Below are 22888 nucleotides of genomic sequence, written 5' to 3'. Positions count from 1 at the left end.
TATGTAAAGTCGAAGAATGTAAAGATGAACAGAATTTATCAATATGACTGATTGTTGCGGCTGATTAGGTAAAAACGGATAGACGGATCTAATTATTTTAAGAATTGAATATATTGGTGCAATGAGTTCAGGGAAACTTGTTTCTTTATTCAATCCTTTTTGTCTTAGTTAAAAAGCGTTTTCTGGAGCAAAAAGGAGCAACAGACTTTGATTTGGGGATCAAATATTTCCTAAGAGACGACGCCCCTGCTTCAGACAAGTACCTTTTTGTCATTAATCACAGATTGGGGTTAATGTACTCGTCACAATAGATTAAAGCTTCGATAAGGAATACGCCTAGAAGAAGGATCGAACAAAAGTTAAAGTCTTATAGACCCCTTTCTTTTCTTTGACGGAATGAGTCATAGTTAAAGAAAAGAATGTCGATCAACCACTAATTTGGTATTGTTTATGATTAAAAATACAACGGTTAATTTGCAATAAAGTACAAAATATAAATTACGAATTAAGTCTGATATGTTATTGACAAATTTGTTAGGAAATATTTTGGTTACTTCGCTTGAATAAGCCAATGGAAATGAATGCTTTGTGTGGCTCGGCATTGAGTGGGAGCATAAAATGGCGGCGTGATTGGCTTTCTTTAATTCTGTTTCTCAGTAACAAATAATCTAAAATAGAGCTTTCCTCTCCTCCCCCTTCCCTCCTTCTACCATACATTTACCTCCCCTCCCCCCCCCCCCCCAGCGCCTCTCTGTTGTCCCTCCACTTCACCTCCCCCCTCTTTTATCCTCTTTCTTGTTTCCCAAAATAGACTGAATACCTTGCGTAGTGTGACTCGTCATAAACAAATAGATGAGGTGTTGTGGAAAGGGGCGTTTGAAATGCCCGAAATTACTAGAGAAACTCGCATAATTTGAAAGGTTTTTGCTTTCGTAAATCCTGACCCAGGTCCTACTCATCTGTCAGTCGCTATGACAACCTCTAACGCCATGCATAAACTATCACATGCAGCACGAGATATTCTTTTGGCAAAAAAAAAAAAAAAAAATCCCACAAATATAGAGCTAAAATACCATGGAATTATAAAAGATGGAGGTGAACCTTAATTCAAGCTCAGCTTTTTCTAAGAAGAAATCATCTAAATCTAGGATTACATCAAAAGGAGATATCAATAACAATTCCAACGTACTCGTCGGTCCAAACGAGTTTCGGAAGATCAAGACAGCCAGCATCAAACCGTACGCAAGCAGTGAGAAAGATGGCTTTCATACTGATAAATTCAAGACAAAAAACAGTGCTTGGACCCCTGTTTTAAACCCATACAACAATAACAAGGTACTGTGTTCGGATAATGCATTTAGAGTGACGCTATGAGCATCTATTTGTGGGACAATTAGCGTGTCGATATTAACTCGAATAAACTGTGTGATTTTCTTCTCGTTCACGCAGCTTTATCAAGAGAGAGTGGATCTTATTGGACATTGGGTAAGTCTGATGAAAACTTTATGGTCTATGGAGCTCTGTGGTGCGTTTAATTGAGTACAAGGGCATATCTTGCTGTGTTTATAACGATCACTCACCCAGGCGTAATGTCAACAAACGGGGCAGACTCGGACAGACTGCTAAACGGTCCTTTTGTCAAGTCCGTAGCATTTATTATATATTAAACCCCTCCAAAAGAATATTATCATATACTATTAGTACCTTCAACTTAGTTTATCATATGAGTTTATCTATGGTTTCAAGTTATGGTTCAATCAAGTAAGCATTCTTGACACAATGAAAACCGGCCGTATGTTTATCTTTGATTATTTTATATCGCAAAGACCCCATCATGCAGTTTCTGGAGAGAGTTCGACTTACTTATTTATGTGCAAAGCAGAAGTTCTGACCCAATAAATAAACGTGAAAGATGCTTTAATTCCCTTTAGTTACTAAAAGTACTAAGCTTTTTGAGCCTGGTGATAAAAAGATGAATTCAAATAAACTAACATTGTCACGCACTCCACCACATGTCACGAAAGTAACGCCAAGTGAAAAATTAACTTTTCTAATCAGACAGGGTTTAAAGTTTTAAATGAGATAACCCAAATAATGAAATCATTTTATTTTTCAGATCCAGGGGGACTGTAAAAAAATTAAGAAATGTATGGCTTTAAAAAAAACAAATTTCCTCTTGCCATATTTTTCCCTTATATTGGTCCCTCCCCTTTAGAATTTGTGACCCCCTTTTGAAGAATCAAGAACTGTCTTTATTTTTTTTTGTCCTTTTTTAACAGTTTTCCATGTGGACTGATGCACAATGCAAAAAATTCCTGAGCTTCATTCTTCAGCGATGTACCAAGTCTCAGATGAAATATCTAAAACTTGGATACTTCAATCATCCATTACCAATCTACCACCAAGATTTTACAACCGTCCTTCCACGCTTTATTTCTATGTACATTTTCTCTTTCCTGGATCCTCGAAGCTTGTCCAGAGCTGCTATGGTGTCCTGGCATTGGAAGTTTTTGTGTGAGCAGGATGAAATCTGGATGCCTAAGTGTCAACGCTTTGGTTGGTTCTTGCCGTATAAGCCAGACGTGAATAAATATGGTGCATGGAAGAACCATTACATCATGTGTTACAGTACTTTGGATGTTGAAGGGCCATCAGAAGTGAAAATGGTAATGAAAATGTTATTTTAAGATCTTTTGCATAGCTGTCAACCAAACTTAGACAGAAATAATATGTGAAAAAAACCCAAGAGAGCCAATGAGGGTGAATACAGAGAATGTATGACTCACAAAAATTAGGCTTGTGATGAGGTCCAAAATCTTATGACACCTGCCTAAAGTGGGTGAGTTGACAGCTGTGCTTTTGATACTGTATAGAATAAAACCATAAGTATTAGTTAGTCACAATGTAATCTGATAATTGTCAGGGAAACCACAAAAAGGTTTCACCTTTAGACCTTATCATGGTCCAAGTTTGCTGCTTGGATAGCATGGGACATTTTCCTAAAATTATTTCATTTCTAAAAATAGAAAGACCTTCTCCTCCTCTCTTAACAAATGTCAGAGGATTATGATAATAAGGATAATAATAATGAAAATAATAGCTATTATTATAATAGTAAAGTAGCTAAAGCAACAACAACAATAACAAATGATTTATTTTGAAAGAAAAATGTATTGTGTAATCAGTGAGATATGATTAAATTTTAAGTGCATACCTGTCAACTCTCCCGCATATATACATGTATAAGGCGGGAGTCTGAAGATTTTGGACCTCTTCTCCCGCTCTCCCACATTGAGCACCAAATCTCCCGCTTTTTAGCAATTTTTATCGCTTAAGAAAAATCCTTAATAGAAAATCCTAATAGAAAATCGACATTTTGCATATATTTTTTTTTTTGTAGCCCCACTTATCAAACATGCATGTGTGATTAATATTGTGTGCAAAAGCTTTCTGAACGGCAGACGTCTGCTGATTGGCTCAATAATGGCATGAAAGCCATTTATCTGCTTTAGCTTACAAGCCCCTTTGAAAGTATACCCCACACCTTCCCCCCAAAAAGTTAATACACCCCACCCCTCCCCCCCAAAAAATCTCAAGCCTTGAGGTTTTCTGATGTTGACAGGTATGTAAGTGCCTCTCAATATTCATTTTTTTCTGCTGCCCCTTTACATTTTTTGGTTTAACCAATGTTACAAAAAAACAAAAAACAGAAATCATCTGTGCTTCCTTGGTTTGGTTTATCATCTACCCTTCCCTAACTTATAACAATGCTTGAGCTAAAAATGTGGTGGAACCATGTGGTGTTTAAAAGTCAGGTTATGTTAAGAGTTATATGGAATAAAGGGAAGTGGAAGACCATTTTGATTTTAGTGGATTCATCAATATTAAAAAAAAAAACAACAGAAATCAACTGTGCTTCCTTGGTTTGGTTTATTATCTACCCTCCCCTAACTTATAGCAATGTTTGAACTAAATTCATTACTAAATAAAATTTGTGTTTAAGGCCGAAATGTATGGCCAGTTTGGGGTCGTACCACCAGATAAGAGAAGCAGCAAGAGGAAGTCTAAAGGGAAGGAGAAATCTGCAAGGAAATCAAAAGAAATTTTATATTACAGACAAGGTATGTATATTATGTATATTATATTATGTATATATGTTATGTATATATATTATGTATATTATATTATGTATATATATTATGTATATATATTATGTATATATATTATGTATATATATTATGTATATATATTATGTATATTATATTATGTATATATATTATGTATATTATATTATGTATATATATTATGTATATATATTATGTATATATATTATGTATATATATTATGTATATATATTATGTATATATATTATGTATATTATATTATGTATATATATTATGTATATATATTATGTATATATATTATGTATATATATTATGTATATATATTATGTATATATATTATGTATATATATTATGTATGTATATTATGTATATTATATTATGTATATTATATTAAGTATATTATATTATGTATATATATTATGTATATATATTATGTATATATATTATGTATATATATTATGTATATTATATTATGTATATATATTATGTATATATATCATGTGTATATATCATGTATATATATTATGTATATTATATTATGTATATATATTATGTATATTATATTATGTATATATATTGTGTATATATATTATGTATATATATTATGTATATATATTATGTATATTATATTATGTATATATATTATGTATATTATATTATGTATATATATTATGTATATATATTATGTATATATATTATGTATATATATTATGTATATATATTATGTATATATATTATGTATATATATTATGTATATTATATTATGTATATATATTATGTATATATATTATGTATATATATTATGTATATATATTATGTATATATATTATGTATATTATATTATGTATATTATATTATGTATATTATATTATGTATATATATCATGTGTATATATTATGTATATTATATTATGTATATATATTATGTATATATATTATGTGTATATATCATGTGTATATATCATGTATATATGTTATGTATATTATATTATGTATATATATTATGTATATATATTATGTAAATATATTATGTATATATATTATGTATATATATTATGTATATTATATTATGTATATTATATTATGTATATATATATTATGTATATATATATTATGTATATATATTATGTATATATATTATGTATATATATTATGTATATTATATTATGTATATATATTATGTATATTATATTATGTATATTATATTATGTATATGTATTATGTATATGTATTATGTATATGTATTATGTATATGTATTATGTATATTATATTATGTATATTATATTATGTATATTATATTATGTATATTATATTATGTACATAATATGTATATATAATATGTATATATATTATGTATATATATTATGTGTATATATTATGTATATATATTATGTATATATATTATGTATATATATATATATTATGTATATATATTATGTATATTATATTATGTATATTATATTATGTATATATATTATGTATATTATATTATGTATATATATTATGTATATTATATTATGTATATTATATTATGTATATGTATTATGTATATGTATTATGTATATGTATTATGTATATATATTATGTATATTATATTATGTATATTATATTATGTATATATATTATGTATATATAATATGTATATATATTATGTATATATATTATGTGTATATATTATGTATATATCTTATGTATATATATTATGTATATATATTATGTATATTATATTATGTATATATATTATGTATATTATATTATGTATATATATTATGTATATATATTATGTATATATATTATGTATATATATTATGTATATATATATTATGTATATATATATTATGTATATATATATTATGTATATATATTATGTATATATATTATGTATATTATATTATGTATATATATTATGTATATTATATTATGTATATATATATTATGTATATATATTATGTATATTATATTATGTATATATATTATGTATATTATATTATGTATATATATTATAAATATATATATTATGTATATTAAATTATGTATATATATTATGTATATATATTATGTATATATATTATGTATATATATTATGTATATATATTATGTATATATATTATGTATATATATTATGTATATTATATTATGTATATATATTATGTATATATATTATCTATATTATATTATGTATATATATTATGTATATATATTATGTATATATATTATGTACATATATTATGTATATTATATTATGTATATATATTATGTATAGAGTCTTTGTAGCTGGCATTTTACATCAAAAAAGAATACAAATTTGCGAGAAAGCATCCAATTCCATCAGTTTTTTTTATAAAACTCAGTTTTTAGATGTATTATCAGATTTATTTCATATTATGGGGGTCCAAATTCCTAAGCTCCTCCCTCCCAATCCACCCCTAGACCCAGCCCTCTGCTGAATTGATGTAGGTTGGTGTAGGTTCCAAAAAATAATAATAATGAAAATATCTATTTTAAGAGGTATGTGGAATTGTTGGTTTGGGTATTTTGAAAGACCATTTCGATTTAGTGGACCAACCATCTTAAGTTGATTTTTATTTCAAATTTCAGATAATCATCGTCCACCATGGATCTATACTGACCAGAATCCTAAAGACCTCGACGACGCCCGAAAAGCTTTACTAGACGGCTACGATCCGAATCACAGTACTGCACTGGATTCCTTACGCAGAAAGAGACTGGGTCTGAATACCAGACCCCATCAGCGGTCACAGACAGCACCGGTGGGCGGCAGCACTAGAAAAACAGAGAGAGCACGAAGTGCATCCGTGAGTATTGGCCTTGCGCGCGGAACGCTTAATTTCAATTTTCAAATTCAGTGACATTCAGTGCCATCAGAATTCCAGCTATGAAAAGCTTCCATCGCCTTTAAGCAGGCTACGGGTTTTTGGCTCATAGAATGGCTCATAGAATAGCTCATAGAATACTACAGTCATGGAACCTTCCTACGTAACAAACACTTTCAAAACTTCCGAATTGAAATTCAATAGTTTATCAGTTGAACCCCATTTAAAGTGCCCTTGTCAGCCACACCTTTGTTATTGTTTTCTTTTAAAATTAGAAAGCGCATCATGTGTTAAAATCTCGAAATAACCATCCAAAAACAAAGTTTAAATACTTTATTTACCAAATTTAGTCGAAAATATCGCTTGCATTGGCTTTTAAGTCAGCCGATTGAAATGGATTACTTTCACACTTTCCTTTCACATGTACCTTGCTAGGATGACAAAATGACGGCTGACAGAGGTCTAGAAGGTGTCCATTATATAGCGTATTTTTTACTGTGTTTGCCTGTGCGCTTATGGCTGATATCATTTTAGGCAGGGTTTTCGGTGGAAGAGACTCAGCGCTTTGATCTGGATGATAAAGAGCCTTTGAGCTCAACACGAATGACACTGAGTGAAGCTCTGTCAATAGAGGCTTGTGTAGACCCCTCTGTAGTCGAACAGGCGTGGCCCAACACAATTCCTACTTCGCCGGTCCGCAGGTACTGTTTCGTACAAGTAGAGTAGAGCAATCGAAATAAGTTCACCTTAACGGGAACAACAAATGCACTGTTCTTTAGTAAAGTTGTAAAGTAACATTTGTAAAAGGTTAGATATTACAAAAACATAGTCTCCTTTTCAGCCGCTCGTGTCGGAGTAACGTCAAGCTCGGAGACGGGGAGCGTTGCGTGACTAAAACACGAGCGGCTAAAAAGAGATTTCCTTTCGGTGTCTGGTAAAAAGAGCTAGAAAGCCGTTTTTGACGGTTGCGCGCACTAGTTTTTGCAGAGTTCTTAGAATGCGCTCTAGTGTTCGCAGAGTTCTAAGAATACGCACTAGTGTTAACAGAATTCTTAGAATGTGCACTAGTGTTCGTAGAGTTCTTAGAATGTGCACTAGTGTTCGTAGAGTTCTTAGAATGCGCACATTTTTATCTGGATGAACTGAGTCGTTAATTTCTAAACTAAATAAGTTCCTACAAAGTCGAGCACTGTCTACTCACATCTACTGGAATATCTTCAAACATAGGTATATTTTTTATCCTGTAGGAAAGATCTCACAAGAGGAATTCATCCCAGCGCCCACGACTCGGTCACGGGGACAAGACGATCCACACAGGTAAGGTTACTAATTCTGGGTAAACCCTTTAACCATTCATTCAAAAATGTTTATTTTCGTTTTTCTCGCACGCAGTCTTGTCCAGCGGTCGTGTTTATCTCGTCAGAGGTCCCTGCTCGAGAGGTGAGTAGCGTGACATTATGTAACGTGCTGTTGTGTGACATTGCGTTATGTGCTTTGTATTTCATTACGCAACGTGCTGTTTCCCGACATTTTTCAACATGCTGTTTACGTGACATTGTTCCAACAAGACTGAGTCACGTCTTATCATGCAATGTGCTATTTGCGTTGTATTTTCCCACATGCAGTTGCGTAGTCTAGTAGTGTGCAATAGTTTGAATAATCTAATCATAATTATGCGTACTATCTTATCATCAACATCGCTATCGTTGTCATCACCATCATAAAAGTCTATGCCAATCGTCATCATCATCCGATTATTTACCACCATCTTCTTCATTATCAGCATCATGAACATTTTACATAATTCACAGTGGTTTTTGTCTTACGTTTGGCAGGTTCTGTTGTCGTCCGTGTTGTTTGAAACTGTAGCTATTCCCTACGAGTACGAGAGTACAACTCTAGAAGCATTACTCGAGAGACTCAAGCTTGTACTGGACGGGCGAGAGGCCAAGTAAGAATATTTCTGAATTGGGGATGAATTGGAAACAACGATCCAAAAATTAAACGCCGGCTGAAGACTTTTTAAATAGCTTATTCATATTTATAATTTATTGATAAACTTCTTTCTAATTTGTAATTTTTCAAGTAATAATTTTGTTTATTTTAATAAAGATAACATTTTGGGTATCGTATTTTAATATTAAGTTTATTTCTAAAAATAAAAAGCAAATTTGGAAAATGTGCTATCATCATCATCATCATCTGATATTTCCTATTTTTTAGATGTGTGGCGTTCTTTGCTGTGGGAGATTGCGGCACAATTCGTCTTGTCAGAGGTAAATAATTCACAAATCGTATACATGCTTAAAAAAAATCATCGAAAAACAGTGTCAATTGAGGTATGGCAGATACGACCGAAACAGTGCCATGAGTCTAATCGTATCTCAGGTGCGTACGCATCTCTCTTATTTTAATAAGATACTTTAAAACGTATCGTCGAATACTGTCGTCTTTACATTACGCGCCTTTATGCTACGAAAAAATACCATTATATGCTATCGTCATTCAAAGGTTATCAATGTAAGGTTCTAAATATAAGTTTGGTTCGCCTTAATACCTTTCATCTCCCGAATAGTACACATCATCATCTTTCGGCTTTAGAATTGCAATTTGGAAATTCATCGTTTTTACTGATAAAGAAATGAGAATCATTATCGATCGAGATCGCGTTTGGAACACAAATTTTCTTAATTAATTTTAGGTGGACACGTGACTAGTGCTAGTCTCCATGAACCGGAAATGAAGTTCTTCTGGGAGTCTGTGACGACAAGTGTCGTGCACAAGTCACGTGGAGGTCACGTGGACATCTTTATACCGCTGACCGAAACAGGTACGGGTTAAAATTATCCACGTTCCAAGGGTCTTATGGGTAGTTTTTTTTGTCTTTGTTTGAGACCTCCTCTAATCTTCATCTCTTTTAGAGCCCGGTATGGACTTACTTGTGCAGCTAGGCCTGTTGACAGACATGCAGATATCCTGTCCGACCGGTATGACCGGATCCTACGCTGGAGGTATGCATGTTGGTGGAGGGTCTATGTGAGAGATGCGTTTTCTATGTTTAGTCCTGTTGCTGCTGTGTTGGGATGCGCAGCTTTGTTGTAGTACAGTAATGAATATGCAGGGGAGGGGGGGGGGGGAGCTACCAGATTAATTAACAAAAAATATAGGGGGAGGGTGCTTTTACAAAAAAATTGATGCTTTAGAAAATTGATTGAATTAATATATTAATTGAATTTTACCGTAATTGAAGAGGAATTTACAATCAATATCTCATTCGCGCAGAGTTCCGTAATCTTCAAAATCATGTGTCACGCAAGTTAAAAACTATGTGTCACGCAAGTTAAAAAGATGTTTCACGAAAGTTAAAAACTATGTGTCACGCACGTTGACACGAAGTTACAAACTCTGTAAGAAACATTTTTGCTCGTTTGATTTTTCTTTAGTTGAAAGTGAGTGGTTGTATGAGCCAGAAGGAGTGAGACCTTCCAGACTCTATTTCAACACGGAAAAGCTTGGGGCCTGGTCAAATTTACTCGACTATCTAGAGGTAAAGCTTTATAAATATTTCAAGGAATCGAGGAGAATAATCGCCCCTAACAATCTCCCCTATATTGAGAGAAACTACAGTTCCTTTCATACCAAAAGGCTCTACCAGAATCCTTTTGTGTCCTTTATATTTTGTTTTGATTGAAAGATATAGTGAGAAGACGACAATAGTACAGTATTTGATTAAAAGAACGAATGGACGGTGTGAAATGTCATGAAAGCATATTTTTAGAGAGAACCACAAGCTGTGTATTTTCCCAACTTCTCCCTAACCTGCGTAGCGGCGTTTGTTTCATGGTTTTATTTTTTTTCGTTGCATGTTGTATGTTTTTTTTGCGCCCACAAACGCCTGTAACCATGGGCCCGACTCGGTCCAAACGCCCTCTGCTTTCGCAATGTCAAATTTATTGAAGCTGCTGTCAGATAGTGACAAATGGGTGACAGCCGACATCATTCAAAATGGCGTGAAATTTACACATTGGCGGGCGGGAACGTCTATTTGGCGCTCTTTTTGTTGCCGAAATGGCGAAGGGATATGTCGCAAAAAAGCTCTTGTTGACTTTGTAAAGTTTTGAACCCTTTGCAAATCAAACTGAGAAAATCGGATATTCCCGAACCCCGTCGGGAGAACCGCCAATACATCACTCCCTCTTATCAACTATCGAACAGTCTTCCTTCTGCTCACTTTTCAAAATTCTTGAGAATCCGAGATCCTCGGGGTCTTCCAAAGCCTTCGCCAGATGATCGCTAAATATATCTTCCATGCCAAGTTACTCGCCGCAAACAACGCGCCCGAAATATACTAGAGGCGGACTAGACACTAGACGCCGACTAGACGGCTATGAGTCTTTGATTGATAGTACAAACGGAGCCGAGCCAATCAGGATCCTTGATTTTCTAGTTCGCCAGCGAACTAGATTTTCGAATTTTGTCTGGGCTCTTTTGCAGGCGGTTGATCAGAGAGATCCTAGAACCAGACTTCGCGCGACCTAAATTCCGCAGCCGTAGTTGCGCTGCTTAAAACACAAACAAACCGCCGCTACGCAGGCTAACTTCTCCCTTTTCTTCCTTTCTCTTGAATCCTCATCCACCCCCTCACAGTCCCAATTGCTATTTTAGGAGTGCTCTTCTCTTGTGCGGGACAAACTTGAGCCGTGCTTTTCCGAGGAGCATAAGCGACTGTGCCAGCGAGTCATAGGTACGTACAGCAGCGGATAAACAATTAGTCTGTCATGCCCAAGCCTTGTCTCCAGATTTGTGAAATGGGCCAACCTCTTCGTCGTCTAGACGCCATATTGAAAGTTACCCACAAAACCCTGGGGACGAGATTGGCTATGTACAAACAAAAGATATATGTCATAATATCGCGCGTCTTTTATTGCGACAAAGGGCTAACGCTCGAATCGTCAGTGAAATTACTCTTTTTCGCAGAGGCGTATTCATATCATTTCAACTTTGTGTGGATTATTTAAGGGACGGATCTAGCTTTTCGCTTAAAAGGGGGGGGGGGGGGTTGGCTCAGTGACAAGGGGGAGAGGAGGTAAATGTTTTTGTTATATATAAGGCTTACTGCCAGCCCAAAGGGGGTTCTAACATCGTTAGTTACTCTATTGTTTTTCTCTTAGTCCCAAACGTGTAGATTTTTCAAGACATATCATAATCATAATGGCATATCGAACCATGCAATACGAAAAATAGCCAATCCTCCGAAGAAAATCTTGAGTTTTAATGTTTCAGTTACAAATAGCAGAATGATTGTTTTCGCGCAATTATCACGAAATGAGTATGAAAAAGTAGTTAATTCATGGTACAATTAGACCATCCCAGCCTTGTATAAGCCCTATGGGACTCCTTTTTTTTCTAATGCTTTTTTGCATCCTTTAGGTGAAAGTGTCTTCAAGTTCTTTGGCTTGTCGTATGTCGATCATTTGTCGGGTGTCGCAAACCTGATTGTCGAAGCGACAAATAAGCTTCGCAAAGAAACCACAGAATACGGGAAGGTTTGTATTAGAAGTTTATTTAATTGCAGGCGCGTGTAGGTGCAAATTCATAACGAACGTCAATTTAAAGCCGCGTTGTCTCCAGTTTACTTCCAGAGGTCCGACGGAAACCTCAACCGTTAAAAGACAAAAGAATCTATTAAAATCCGAGATATAAAACAGGCCATCCGCTCTAAATTATCAATCACATCCTTAAAGAATCGTCCAATAAACACACTGCTTTCAATATTTTGAAATATTTTTCGCGTTTTCCGTTAAAAATCATGGGAGATTGTTAAGGACCGGAAATAAACTGGTAACAATGCGGCTTTAAACAAAGTATCTCGCTTTATTCTTACAGAACGAACTGTTAGAACAAATTATAGAGCAACTGCAAGCGGCGAAAGAAGGGCGAGCGTCTCCGAAAAAAAGTAGAAAAACTACCCAGGTACGGATACTTCCAAGATAATATTATTTCTTATGAATCAGAATAGTTTTTATAGTAATTATAGTTAAAGTGTATACGTGTGAGGGGATCGGACATTAGATAACAGTATTTTCTAGACTTTGGTCTAAGCCTATATATTTTTAACTCCGTCTAGTTCTCATTCTTCCTTTTAAGGAATCGCTTGAGCAAAGTGACGAGGATGAATCAGATGGAAACGACGAAGAGAAGCATAAGGTAACAACGCCGCTATTTTGGTGAATTTTACTTATCTTTTATAAAAGCAGATGGGCAAAGCCAAACAAGCCCACGCCACCAGGATCGGTAAAATCAAAAGTGGTAGTATAAATGGAAGAATTCGTGTAAAAAGAAAATAATGACCACGCTATTTTCCATAAAGTTTAAACATCTTTAGCGTTTTAGAAATTTCCCCTGGAGACCTACAATACCGCAATCTTGAAAATCAACGCCATCGTCGTCGTCGTTATTATAATCCCCCGTCATACCATCGTCTTAATCACAACCATTTAATACCATCATTGTCTATCGCCACCACCACTATCCATGCCCATAGGCAGGTTTTGAGTTGGGGGGTTCGGATCCATTCAGCGGAACCTTTTCTCGTAGGTCGTCCTAGTTCGCAGTGGTTCTCCATTTTTCTTCATTTGATTGGACCTTCCAGTCGAGTGGGGGGAAGGAGGGGGGTCGTCCGTACCCCCGAACCCCAACTATCACAATTGTGTACTTCCAACTATTAAAACGATGTCTTATCAGATGTTGAGGCTTGTTGCGTTATTTAGTTTCCCGTGGGGACTGGAAAATCAGCTGGTGAAAGGCGGACTGCCTTGGCTCAAGAAATCCTCTCTTCAGAAGTCAGCTACATGCAGACGCTAAATATACTCAAGGAAGTGTTTAAGACACCGCTACAGGCCGCACTGGCATCAAACAGGTAAGTCACGCAACTTGTCCGTCACGCAAGCAACATGTCACGCAACTAGGAGCTCAGTCATAATCACGTGATCCTTAAGTCAAAGAATTCATAGATAGGTCACGCAACAACCAGCAACTCGCGCAGCTCGCAAATCTTGCGATCCAAAACTCACATTGCCAAATGTCACGCAATCATCAAGTCACGCAATCCACCAGTCACGACAACCAAAAAGTCAGAAGCAGCAACATACTAAACGACAACTGACTCAAATGTCACGTGGCTAATAGGTCACACTGTCATCATGCAAATCATGCAAAGCCCGGCATGCACTGCACAACCTACGCAATTCGCGCCACTGTAAGTCACGCAGCCCAGATGTTACCCGTTCCAACGTCACGGTCACGCTAAATACGGCAGCGCCCAATAAATAACAAGTCACGCGACACACGAGTAGTGATACTATAGTAGTGGAACCCCGCTCTACGGACACCCGCTTAATACGGACACCCCGTTTTTCTGGACTGTATTCAAAGTCCCGACGAAATTTAACTCGCTTTATAAGGACACCCGTTAATACGGACAACGGACAATTTTATGTGACCTGAAAGACATTTTTCATACAAAATTAACCCCGGTTTTAGTGAGCAAGTGTAACGACTCTAGCGAGCTAGTTTAACGACTCTAGTAAGCTAGTGTAACGACTCTAGTAAGCTAGTGTAACGACTCTAGTGAGCAAGTGTAACGACTCTAGTAAGCTAGTGTAACGACTTTAGTGAGCAAGTGTAACGACTCTAGTGAGCAAGTGTAACGACTCTAGTAATCTATTGTGAAAAGACTCTAGTAAGCTAGTGTAACGACTCTAGTGAGCTAGTGTAACGACTCTAGTAAGATAGTGTAACGACTCTAGTGAGCTAGTGTAACGACTCTAGTGAGCAAGTGTAACGACTCTAGTGAGCTAGTGTAACGACTCTAGTGAGCTAGTTTAACGACTCTAGTAAGCTAGTGTAACGACTCTAGTAATCTATTGTGAAAAGACTCTAGTAAGCAAGTGTAACGACTCTAGTGAGCTAGTGTAACGACTCTAGTAAGTTAGTGTAACGACTCTAGTGAGCTAGTGTAACGACTCTAGTGAGCAAGTGTAACGACTCTAGTGAGCAAGTGTAACGACTCTAGTGAGCAAGTGTAACGACTCTAGTGAGCAAGTGTAACGACTCTAGTGAGCTAGTTTAACGACTCTAGTGAGCAAGTGTAACGACTCTAGTGAGCTAGTGTAACGACTTTAGTAAGCTAGTGTAACGACTCTAGTGAGCTAGTGTAACGACTCTAGTGAGCAAGTGTAACGACTCTAGTGAGCTAGTTTAACGACTCTAGTGAGCAAGTGTAACGACTCTAGTGAGCTAGTTTAACGACTCTAGTGAGCTAGTGTAACGACTCTAGTGAGCAAGTGTAACGACTCTAGTGAGCTAGTGTAACGACTCTAGTGAGCTAGTTTAACGACTCTAGTAAGCAAGTGTAACGACTCTAGTAAGCAAGTGTAACGACTCTAGTGAGCAAGTGTAACGACTCTAGTGAGCTAGTGTAACGACTCTAGTGAGCAAGTGTAACGACTCTAGTGAGCTAGTTTAACGACTCTAGTGAGCAAGTGTAACGACTCTAGTGAGCTAGTTTAACGACTCTAGTAAGCTAGTGTAACGACTCTAGTAAGCTAGTGTAACGACTCTAGTGAGCAAGTGTAACGACTCTAGTAATCTATTGTGAAAAGACTCTAGTAAGCTAGTGTAACGACTCTAGTAATCTATTGTGAAAAGACTATAGTAAGCTAGTGTAACGACTTCCGTTAGTAATAACTCGCGTAATGACGCTTGTAATATCTTACAGAGCGATCATCAGCCTGCCCAACATCAACGCGCTTTTCGCCGACACAGACACCCTCCTCGCCATCAGCAGGTGAGTGGCGTGACTTAGCACCCCTTTAAACCTCAAATAATTTATCTGCGGTGATTTTATTCAGTGTTTGAAGTGTATCGTTTTTGAGTTGTGATTGTGGCTGTAAAACTATGACTTACGATGTGTGATTATGTCTGTAGAGTTATGGTAGAAAAGTTATGCCTATGTCTGAAAAAGATATAGTAGAAAAGTTGCGATTTGTAGAGTAATGGTTGACTAGTTGTGATTATGTCTGGTAGCGATTTTGTTGACGAGTTGTGATTATGTTTGTAGAATTATGACTGACGAGTTGTGATTATGTTTCTAGAGTTATGGTTGACGAGTTAAGATGATGTTTGTAGAGTTATGGTTGACGAGTTGTGATTATGTTTGTAGAGTCATGGTTGACGGGATTTGATTATGTTTGTAGTGTTATGATTGGCGGGTTTTGATTATGTTTGTAGGGTTATGGCTGACGAGTTGTGATCATGTTTGTAGAGTTATGGCTGACGAGTTGTGATCATGTTTGTAGAGTTATGGTTGACGAGTTGTGATTTGTTTGTAGAGTTATGGTTGACGAGTCGTGAATATGTTTGTAAAGTTATGGTTGACGAGTTGTGATTTGTTTGTAGAGTTATGGTTGACGAGTCGTGATTATGTTTGTAGAGTTATGGTTGACGAGTTGTGATCATGTTTGTAGAGTTATGGTTGACGAGTTGTCCAAGAGGCTGGCAAATAACAACTGGGACTCGCATCAGGTGAGACGGATCGTGTCGCATAGCTTTTCCTCGGGAATTAATAATAGTATGCGTTTGTATAAACGTGCTCAATCAAATGTAAACTTAAAGCCGCATTGTCACCAGTTTACTTCCGATCAATTACGTAACAATCTCCGATGATTTTTAACGGAAAACGCGAAAAATATTTCAAAATATTGAAAGCAGTGTGTCTATTGCAAGTTTCTTCAAGGATGTGATTGATAATTTAGAGCGGATGGCATGTTAAATAGCTCGGACTCTTTTGTCTTTTAACGGTCGAGGTTTCCGTCGGACCTCCGGAAGTAAACTGGTGACAATGCAGCTTTAAGGTTTGTCGGGTTTTTTTTCCAGTTTTAATGGAATCAATCAAAATAACCAAATAGTCGTGTTCGTTAACCCAAGATAAGTATGGTTCACCAAAAATATTCGTCTTTAATAAGATTAAAAAAAAAAAAAATGCAACCATCATGTGACAAAAATGCACACCTTCTATCTAATGGTTGTAATGTTTTTGCGTCTCGCGCCACTAAATTGATGTAAATAAGCTTGTAGCGATTCACCTTCTTTAGCCTGCCCTGAAGAAGTTGTATTTAATACTAAAAATTTGTCAAAAGTCAACAGAAGTTTTAATAATCGGTTTTTAGGGGATGTCTTCACGAATTCCACATGGTGATTCGTCGGCTTTTCATTGTATTTTTTTATTAATCCTTGATAAATTTAAGTACATCAATAACATAGACCTACATACAAACTACGGATACAACAAAATACAGATACAACTAAAAACCTCCAGCCAAGCCTTGACAGCTTCCCATTTTTGGTCTATTTTTTTGTCTATTTTTTTTCCTCGATACGAGCTTTTAGAAGGACGAGATAGCTTTCAAAGATTAGGCGTGTGTCTCCAATAAAATATATATATATGTATAAAATTTGCCGATTGTGATAACAAAGTCTAACAGAGATCTGTAGTTATGCCATAAAGAATGTGTCTATGCTTTCCCACCAGGCTCTGAAGAAGCGGCCCCCACCAGAAAGCATGTGTTCTAAGGTGTGTCGTTGTATTGTTGTTTCAGTGTTTAGGAGATGTCTTCATGAAGTTTACCGCACAGCTGAAGGCGTACACTAACTTCCTGAATAACTATCCTGTCACGCTAGCGACCTTACAACGGGTGAGTAGCTCGTCAACGTGTCACGCTATTTTTGGAAATGAGTGTCCAGTCACGCAAATGAAAGTACTTACCCTGTCACGCTGTTGACCTTACAACGGGTGAGTAGCTCGTCAACGTGTCACGCTATTTTTGGTAATAAGCGTCTATTCATGCAACTGAAAGTACTTACCTTGTCACGCTAGCGACCTTACAACGGGTGAGTAGCTCGTCAACGTATCACGCTATTTTTGGTAATAAGCGTCTAGTCACGCAACTGAAAGTACTTACCCTGTCACGCTAGCGACCTTACAACAAGTGAGTAGCTCGTCAACGTGTCACGCTAATTTTGGTAATGAGTGTCTAGTCACGCCACTAAAAATACTTACCCTGTCACGCTAGCGACCTTACAACGGGTGAGTAGCTCGTCAACGTGTCACGCTATTTTTGGTAATGAGTGTCTAGTCACGCAACTGAAAGTACTTACTCTGTCACGCTAGCGACCTTACAACGGGTAAGTAGCTCGTCAACGTGTCACGCTATTTTTGGTAATGAGTGTCCAGTCACGCAACTGAAAGTGCTTACACTGTCACGCCCAGTCACGCAACTGAAAGTACTTACACTGTCACGCTAGCAACCTTACAGCGGGTGAGTAGCTCGTCAACGCGTCACGCTATTTTTGGTGATGAGTTTCAAGTCACGCAACTGAAAGTACTTACCCTGTCACACTAGCGACCTTGTAGAGTTACGGTTGACGAGAGCCAGATAATTTGCCCTTCAGCGTGTCATCCCTTATATGGTATTGAGTGCCCAGTCACGCAACTGGGCTTACTATGTCACGCTAGCGACATTGCTTGTAACGGTATAGCTGGTGACTAGTTATCCCGCATTATTACGCTACATAGAGTGTTGACTAATAATGTTTTCAACACTATTTGTCACCCAAATCCAAACAGCTTTGTCTTTTTTTTAGTGTAAGGAACAGAATCCCCAGTTTCGAGCTTTCCTAAGACGCCACGAAAACCAGCCCAACACAAAAATGCAGAGGTTGGTATCTTTCCTCAGAGATTATAAGCCTGATGTATATTCTACTCCACCAGCAATATATCCCTTTATATTTTTTTCTTACAGTCTCGCGGAGCTTTTTCTTGAGCCTGGAAAACGTTTGAAAAGGTAAGTTGTCTGATAAAATCACGGCGATAGTACCCTGAAAAGCAAAGGCTGAAGCTGAGGTCCATATATATGCTTCCCAGGATACGATGCTTGAGCAACAAATGCTGATTTTTAATTAGAGTTGCTAATAGCTCAGTAACACGGAACCTTTTAGAGCTAAACAGGTTCTACTCCAGGGGCGGATCTAGCTTTTAGCCAGGGGAGGGGGGTTTGGCCCCATAATTTTCGCCATTATTTTATCTTCGTAACGATTTTGGAATAAACAAACACAATGAAAACAATAAAAAAGGTAGCCCAAGGGATGGTTAAACCCTCTAACCCCTCCCCCCCGTAGATCCGTTACTGTACTCTATAGTATAAAGTGTTAGCACATCAATATTTGGGTGACCTTTATACCCACTCGGCCGACCTCTTGGAGGCCTGGGTCTAAGGGCTTTTCAAGATTAGTGAGAAAAAGATTTGACCAAGCGATCAAGTTTTTCTAACAAATTTTGGCCGCAAGTCTCAAATTGACAGGAATCAGCATTTTTTTACCATGTTTTCTGGAGATCCGGGAGCGGGAAAACTTTAGCTCTTCTAAATATGGGCATCAATGCCCATATAAGGCAATACATACGAAGGACACTATATGTGGGGAATATGTTTGATATGAATTGGTTCCTTTTGCAGTTATATCGACTTACTCCAAAAGCTGCTTCGCTACACACCAGCTGATCACGTGGACAGGAGAAACGTCACGCAAGCGATTGCTCGTATCCAGGACATCGCGGATATCTTTAAACAGGTGAGAGCGCATGCACAAAAAGACACTTGGTATTCTAGGTACTATGAAGATGTAGTTTAGATTCCGGATAAGGTTGTGTAAAGTGTAGACTGCGAGTATATGATTTGATAGCGGTATTACTACCTCGGAAAGGGAGAAAATTGACATGTGGAAGGAGAAGTGTTACAGTCCTAGTTTCCTTTATTCCCCAAGCAATAATTATCCCTTTAACTAATATATTTACACTAAATAAATGGGATGTTTTGAAAGTTCACTCATGGGAAAAGTACTGCTTAAGCCTATGGCACACTTGGCACACTCATACGCTCGTATGAGGAAATTCAGTCGCCGCGATCGCCAGCGAATTTGATCGTCCGTATCAGACGTCTAGATATTTGCGAATTCGCCTCCGCGGCAGCAGGCCGACCTGGCGATTTTGGGCCAGCGATTGGAATTCGCTCCGAAGGGCGTGCAAAATATCCTAGTGTGTCGTAGTCTTTACAGTATATGTGGAACTGCTAAGTGCAGGCATGGTTAGTAAAACAATTATTTGGACACGCTCGGTCAATCTCCTTAGGCCTCCTGGGTCTAAGGACTTTTCAAGATTAGTAAGAAAATGATTTGACCAAGCGATCAAGTTTTTCTTGACAAATTTTTTGCCTTGAGTCTCAAATTGAAAGGAATCAGCATTTTTTACCATAAGCTCTTGCAAGAGGCTTGGGTTGTCGTACGATCGGTTTCGATAATCTATACATTAAACTATTTTTTTTTTGTACAGTTTTTTAACGTTTGAGGCTGGCGGTATTCTAAAAAATATATAGACCATGAACCAATACATGTATCACTAGGTTTATTTTAGTTTTCCTTCTCTGGGTATTGTTTGCATTTTTCTATTATAATTGCAGTACAATGAAAGACTCGATCGAGAGAGATCACTGCAAGAGCTCCAGAAGACCATCTTAAACTGTCCCGTGAGTTGAATACTTATATTATCACAGGTTCTTGTCTGACATGTTTATGAGGCTCTTGCCTGACATGTTTATCAGGTTCTTGTCTGACATGTTTATCAGGTTTTTGTCTGACATGTTTATCAGGTTCTTGTCTGACATGTTTATCAGGTTTTTGTCTGACATGTTTATCATGTTCTTGTATGACATGTTTTTCAGGTTCTTGTCTGACATGTTTATCAGGTTTTTGTCTGACATGTTTATCGTGTTCTTGTCTTACATGTTTATCAGGTTCATGTCTGACATGTTTATCAGGTTCTTGCCTGACATGTTTATCAGGTTCTTGTCTGACATGTTTATCAACCTTTTTGACATGTTTATCTAGTTTTTTCTGACATGTTTATCAGGTTCTTGTCAGACATTTTTATCAGGTTTTTGTCTGACATCTTTATCAGGTTATTGTCTGACATCTTTATCAGGTTATTGTCTGACATTTTTATCAGGTTTTTGTCTGACATATTTATCAGGTTATTGTCTGACATGTTTATCAGGTTCTTGCCGAGCGTGGAAGACGACTTATTCGCGAAGAGGATTTTGCTCTCCTTACAAGTCCTACAACCGGAAATGACGTCAAACCTGAATACAGGTATTTTTTGCTGTGATAAATCTTTTCGCAATTATAGACTCCATTCTAAGGCTCATGCTCTGGTTTTCTTTCTCTTCCTATTGGAAATTTTATGCCAAAAATGCTGTTCTTCCTCCCGTAGGTTGTTTTTGCACGTGGGTGACGTCGGCATGTATCTGTTTAATGACTGCTTGGTAGCAGCCGTACTAAAGTATAATTTCGTCCCCTTTAAGCGCCTTGTCAGGAGAAGTTATAAGTAAGTGACAGAACTGCATTATTCTCTCATCGTTATCACCAGCATCGTTATTACCATCACCATCACCATCAAATTTACCAACATCGACACCATCATTATCGTCATTAACATCACCAACATCATCATAATCTTAATCAACATCATCTTCATTAGAGGCATCATTGTCGACATCTATATTCACTGCAAACATTATCACATCCATCATTTTAATGATGAAGATGACTTAAAAGTCATCTTCATCGACATTTTTATTTCAATGCAATCACTATTATATAATAATATAATCATCAACCATCACCATTATCATATAATCAATATCATAATCATTATCATCTCCAAATAGTGCACTTTTTTTCCAGGTTTCAAGCCTGTGTCAGTCTAAAAAAGCTCAAGGTTCAGAATGTCGTCGACACAAAGCGTGAGTCTAAAGTTATTTGATACACCAAATATTTTATCTCATACGGTCAAGATGCAATTAACAAGTAACCAAGAGGTATGTGCAAGGGGGGGGGACTTAATAAGGTACCATTTCCAAAGCGCCATGCTTATTTGTAGGGTTTGTTAGACAAAGAACAAACAAAACACAAGGCGAATGAGTGGAGATAAATAAATGGTTGTTAGGGTTTTTCACGTGACAGGAGACTTGAGAAATTTCTGTTTTGTCTGGAAATTCCTAGTTTAACTTAGATAAACCTGAGCTCCTTCGCCCTAAGAGATATGTAGGCGCCTACCTGGAATTTGGTGAGTGGGGCGAGAGGTAGATAAGAATTAGATTAGAATTAACCTTCTAGATACGTGCCCGATATGATAAGCAAACCTATTTATTATTGCAGACCTGAAAAATGCGTTTGTGCTCGTTTCTTCAAAGAGAATGTGGCTTTGCCAGGCTAGTTCCTGGGACCAGAAAATCCGATGGATTACAGTCCTGGAAAATACAATCGTCACCGCAATTGAAGGCAGATAGGAAAAAGTAACCGTAAATACCGTAAAAGCAGGGGGTGGGGCACTGGGGGCACGTGCCTCCCAATATTTTCAGAAATTATAAGGAAATGACCAGTAGGGGCGTGGCTGTGCCCCCCAATATTTTCTTGATGTTCCTGTGTAGTGCCGCTTCAATATTTCGAGGCCTGCTACGGTACTGAAATATTAAAGTTTGCCTTTAAAAAAAAGATATATGTGAGATCAACTTATGTGTTTGGTGCCTTAGATTATTAATTATTTTGAAGTGTTTCAGAATAATATATTTGTGAAATATTTTAATATATTTTTTTGTAATATAGACAGCAAATAAATTTATTTATGTTTTTCCGATTATCGATTGCTTAATTCGTTTATTGTAAAAAAACATATTTGCTCGTTTTTTTCTTCTTATTTTTGTCTGCTTTTTCGCTTGCGCTTTTCAATTGCAAATTTGATTCAATACCATCGTCAACACA

General features: G+C 36.5%; 1 protein-coding gene across 2 annotated transcripts; it reads left to right on the top strand.

Annotated features, from left to right (window-relative positions):
• The first annotated feature begins 767 nt into the window (after nucleotides 1-767).
• On the top strand, nucleotides 768-22763 carry LOC5515974 (epithelial cell-transforming sequence 2 oncogene-like). 2 transcript variants are annotated; one of them, XM_032385825.2, is made up of 29 exons: nucleotides 770-1335; nucleotides 1450-1485; nucleotides 2280-2666; nucleotides 4004-4121; nucleotides 6723-6940; nucleotides 7493-7659; nucleotides 8206-8275; nucleotides 8351-8398; nucleotides 8794-8909; nucleotides 9182-9234; nucleotides 9660-9788; nucleotides 9880-9969; nucleotides 10402-10505; nucleotides 11624-11702; nucleotides 12389-12504; nucleotides 12845-12931; nucleotides 13106-13165; nucleotides 13729-13877; nucleotides 15738-15806; nucleotides 16486-16543; nucleotides 17617-17712; nucleotides 18662-18735; nucleotides 18820-18861; nucleotides 19531-19645; nucleotides 20530-20595; nucleotides 21123-21217; nucleotides 21339-21452; nucleotides 21812-21870; nucleotides 22286-22763. In XM_032385825.2, the coding sequence occupies exons 1-29, from the start codon at nucleotides 1090-1092 to the stop codon at nucleotides 22414-22416; spliced, it is 3192 nt and encodes a 1063-aa protein (XP_032241716.2). In that variant the 5' UTR covers nucleotides 770-1089; the 3' UTR covers nucleotides 22417-22763. The 2 variants fall into 2 exon arrangements, with proteins under 2 accessions (XP_048577823.1, XP_032241716.2); XM_048721866.1 differs by having other exon boundaries at nucleotides 768-1335; nucleotides 8206-8398.
• The last annotated feature ends 125 nt before the right edge of the window (nucleotides 22764-22888 follow it).

This window comes from Nematostella vectensis, chromosome 14, assembly GCF_932526225.1.
Source record: "Nematostella vectensis chromosome 14, jaNemVect1.1, whole genome shotgun sequence".
Lineage (NCBI taxonomy): Eukaryota > Metazoa > Cnidaria > Anthozoa > Actiniaria > Edwardsiidae > Nematostella > Nematostella vectensis.
This window is presented reverse-complemented; position numbering and strand designations above follow the sequence as displayed.

Bases quoted from the DNA above. Each gene is read 5' to 3' on its own strand.
- LOC5515974 (XM_048721866.1), top strand. From the start codon at position 1,090: ATGGAGGTGAACCTTAATTCAAGCTCAGCTTTTTCTAAGAAGAAATCA. The intron at 16,544-17,616 runs GTGAGACGGATC...TTGTTGTTTCAG, and splicing joins ACAACTGGGACTCGCATCAG to TGTTTAGGAGATGTCTTCAT. The intron at 18,736-18,819 runs GTTGGTATCTTT...TTTTTCTTACAG, and splicing joins CCCAACACAAAAATGCAGAG to TCTCGCGGAGCTTTTTCTTG.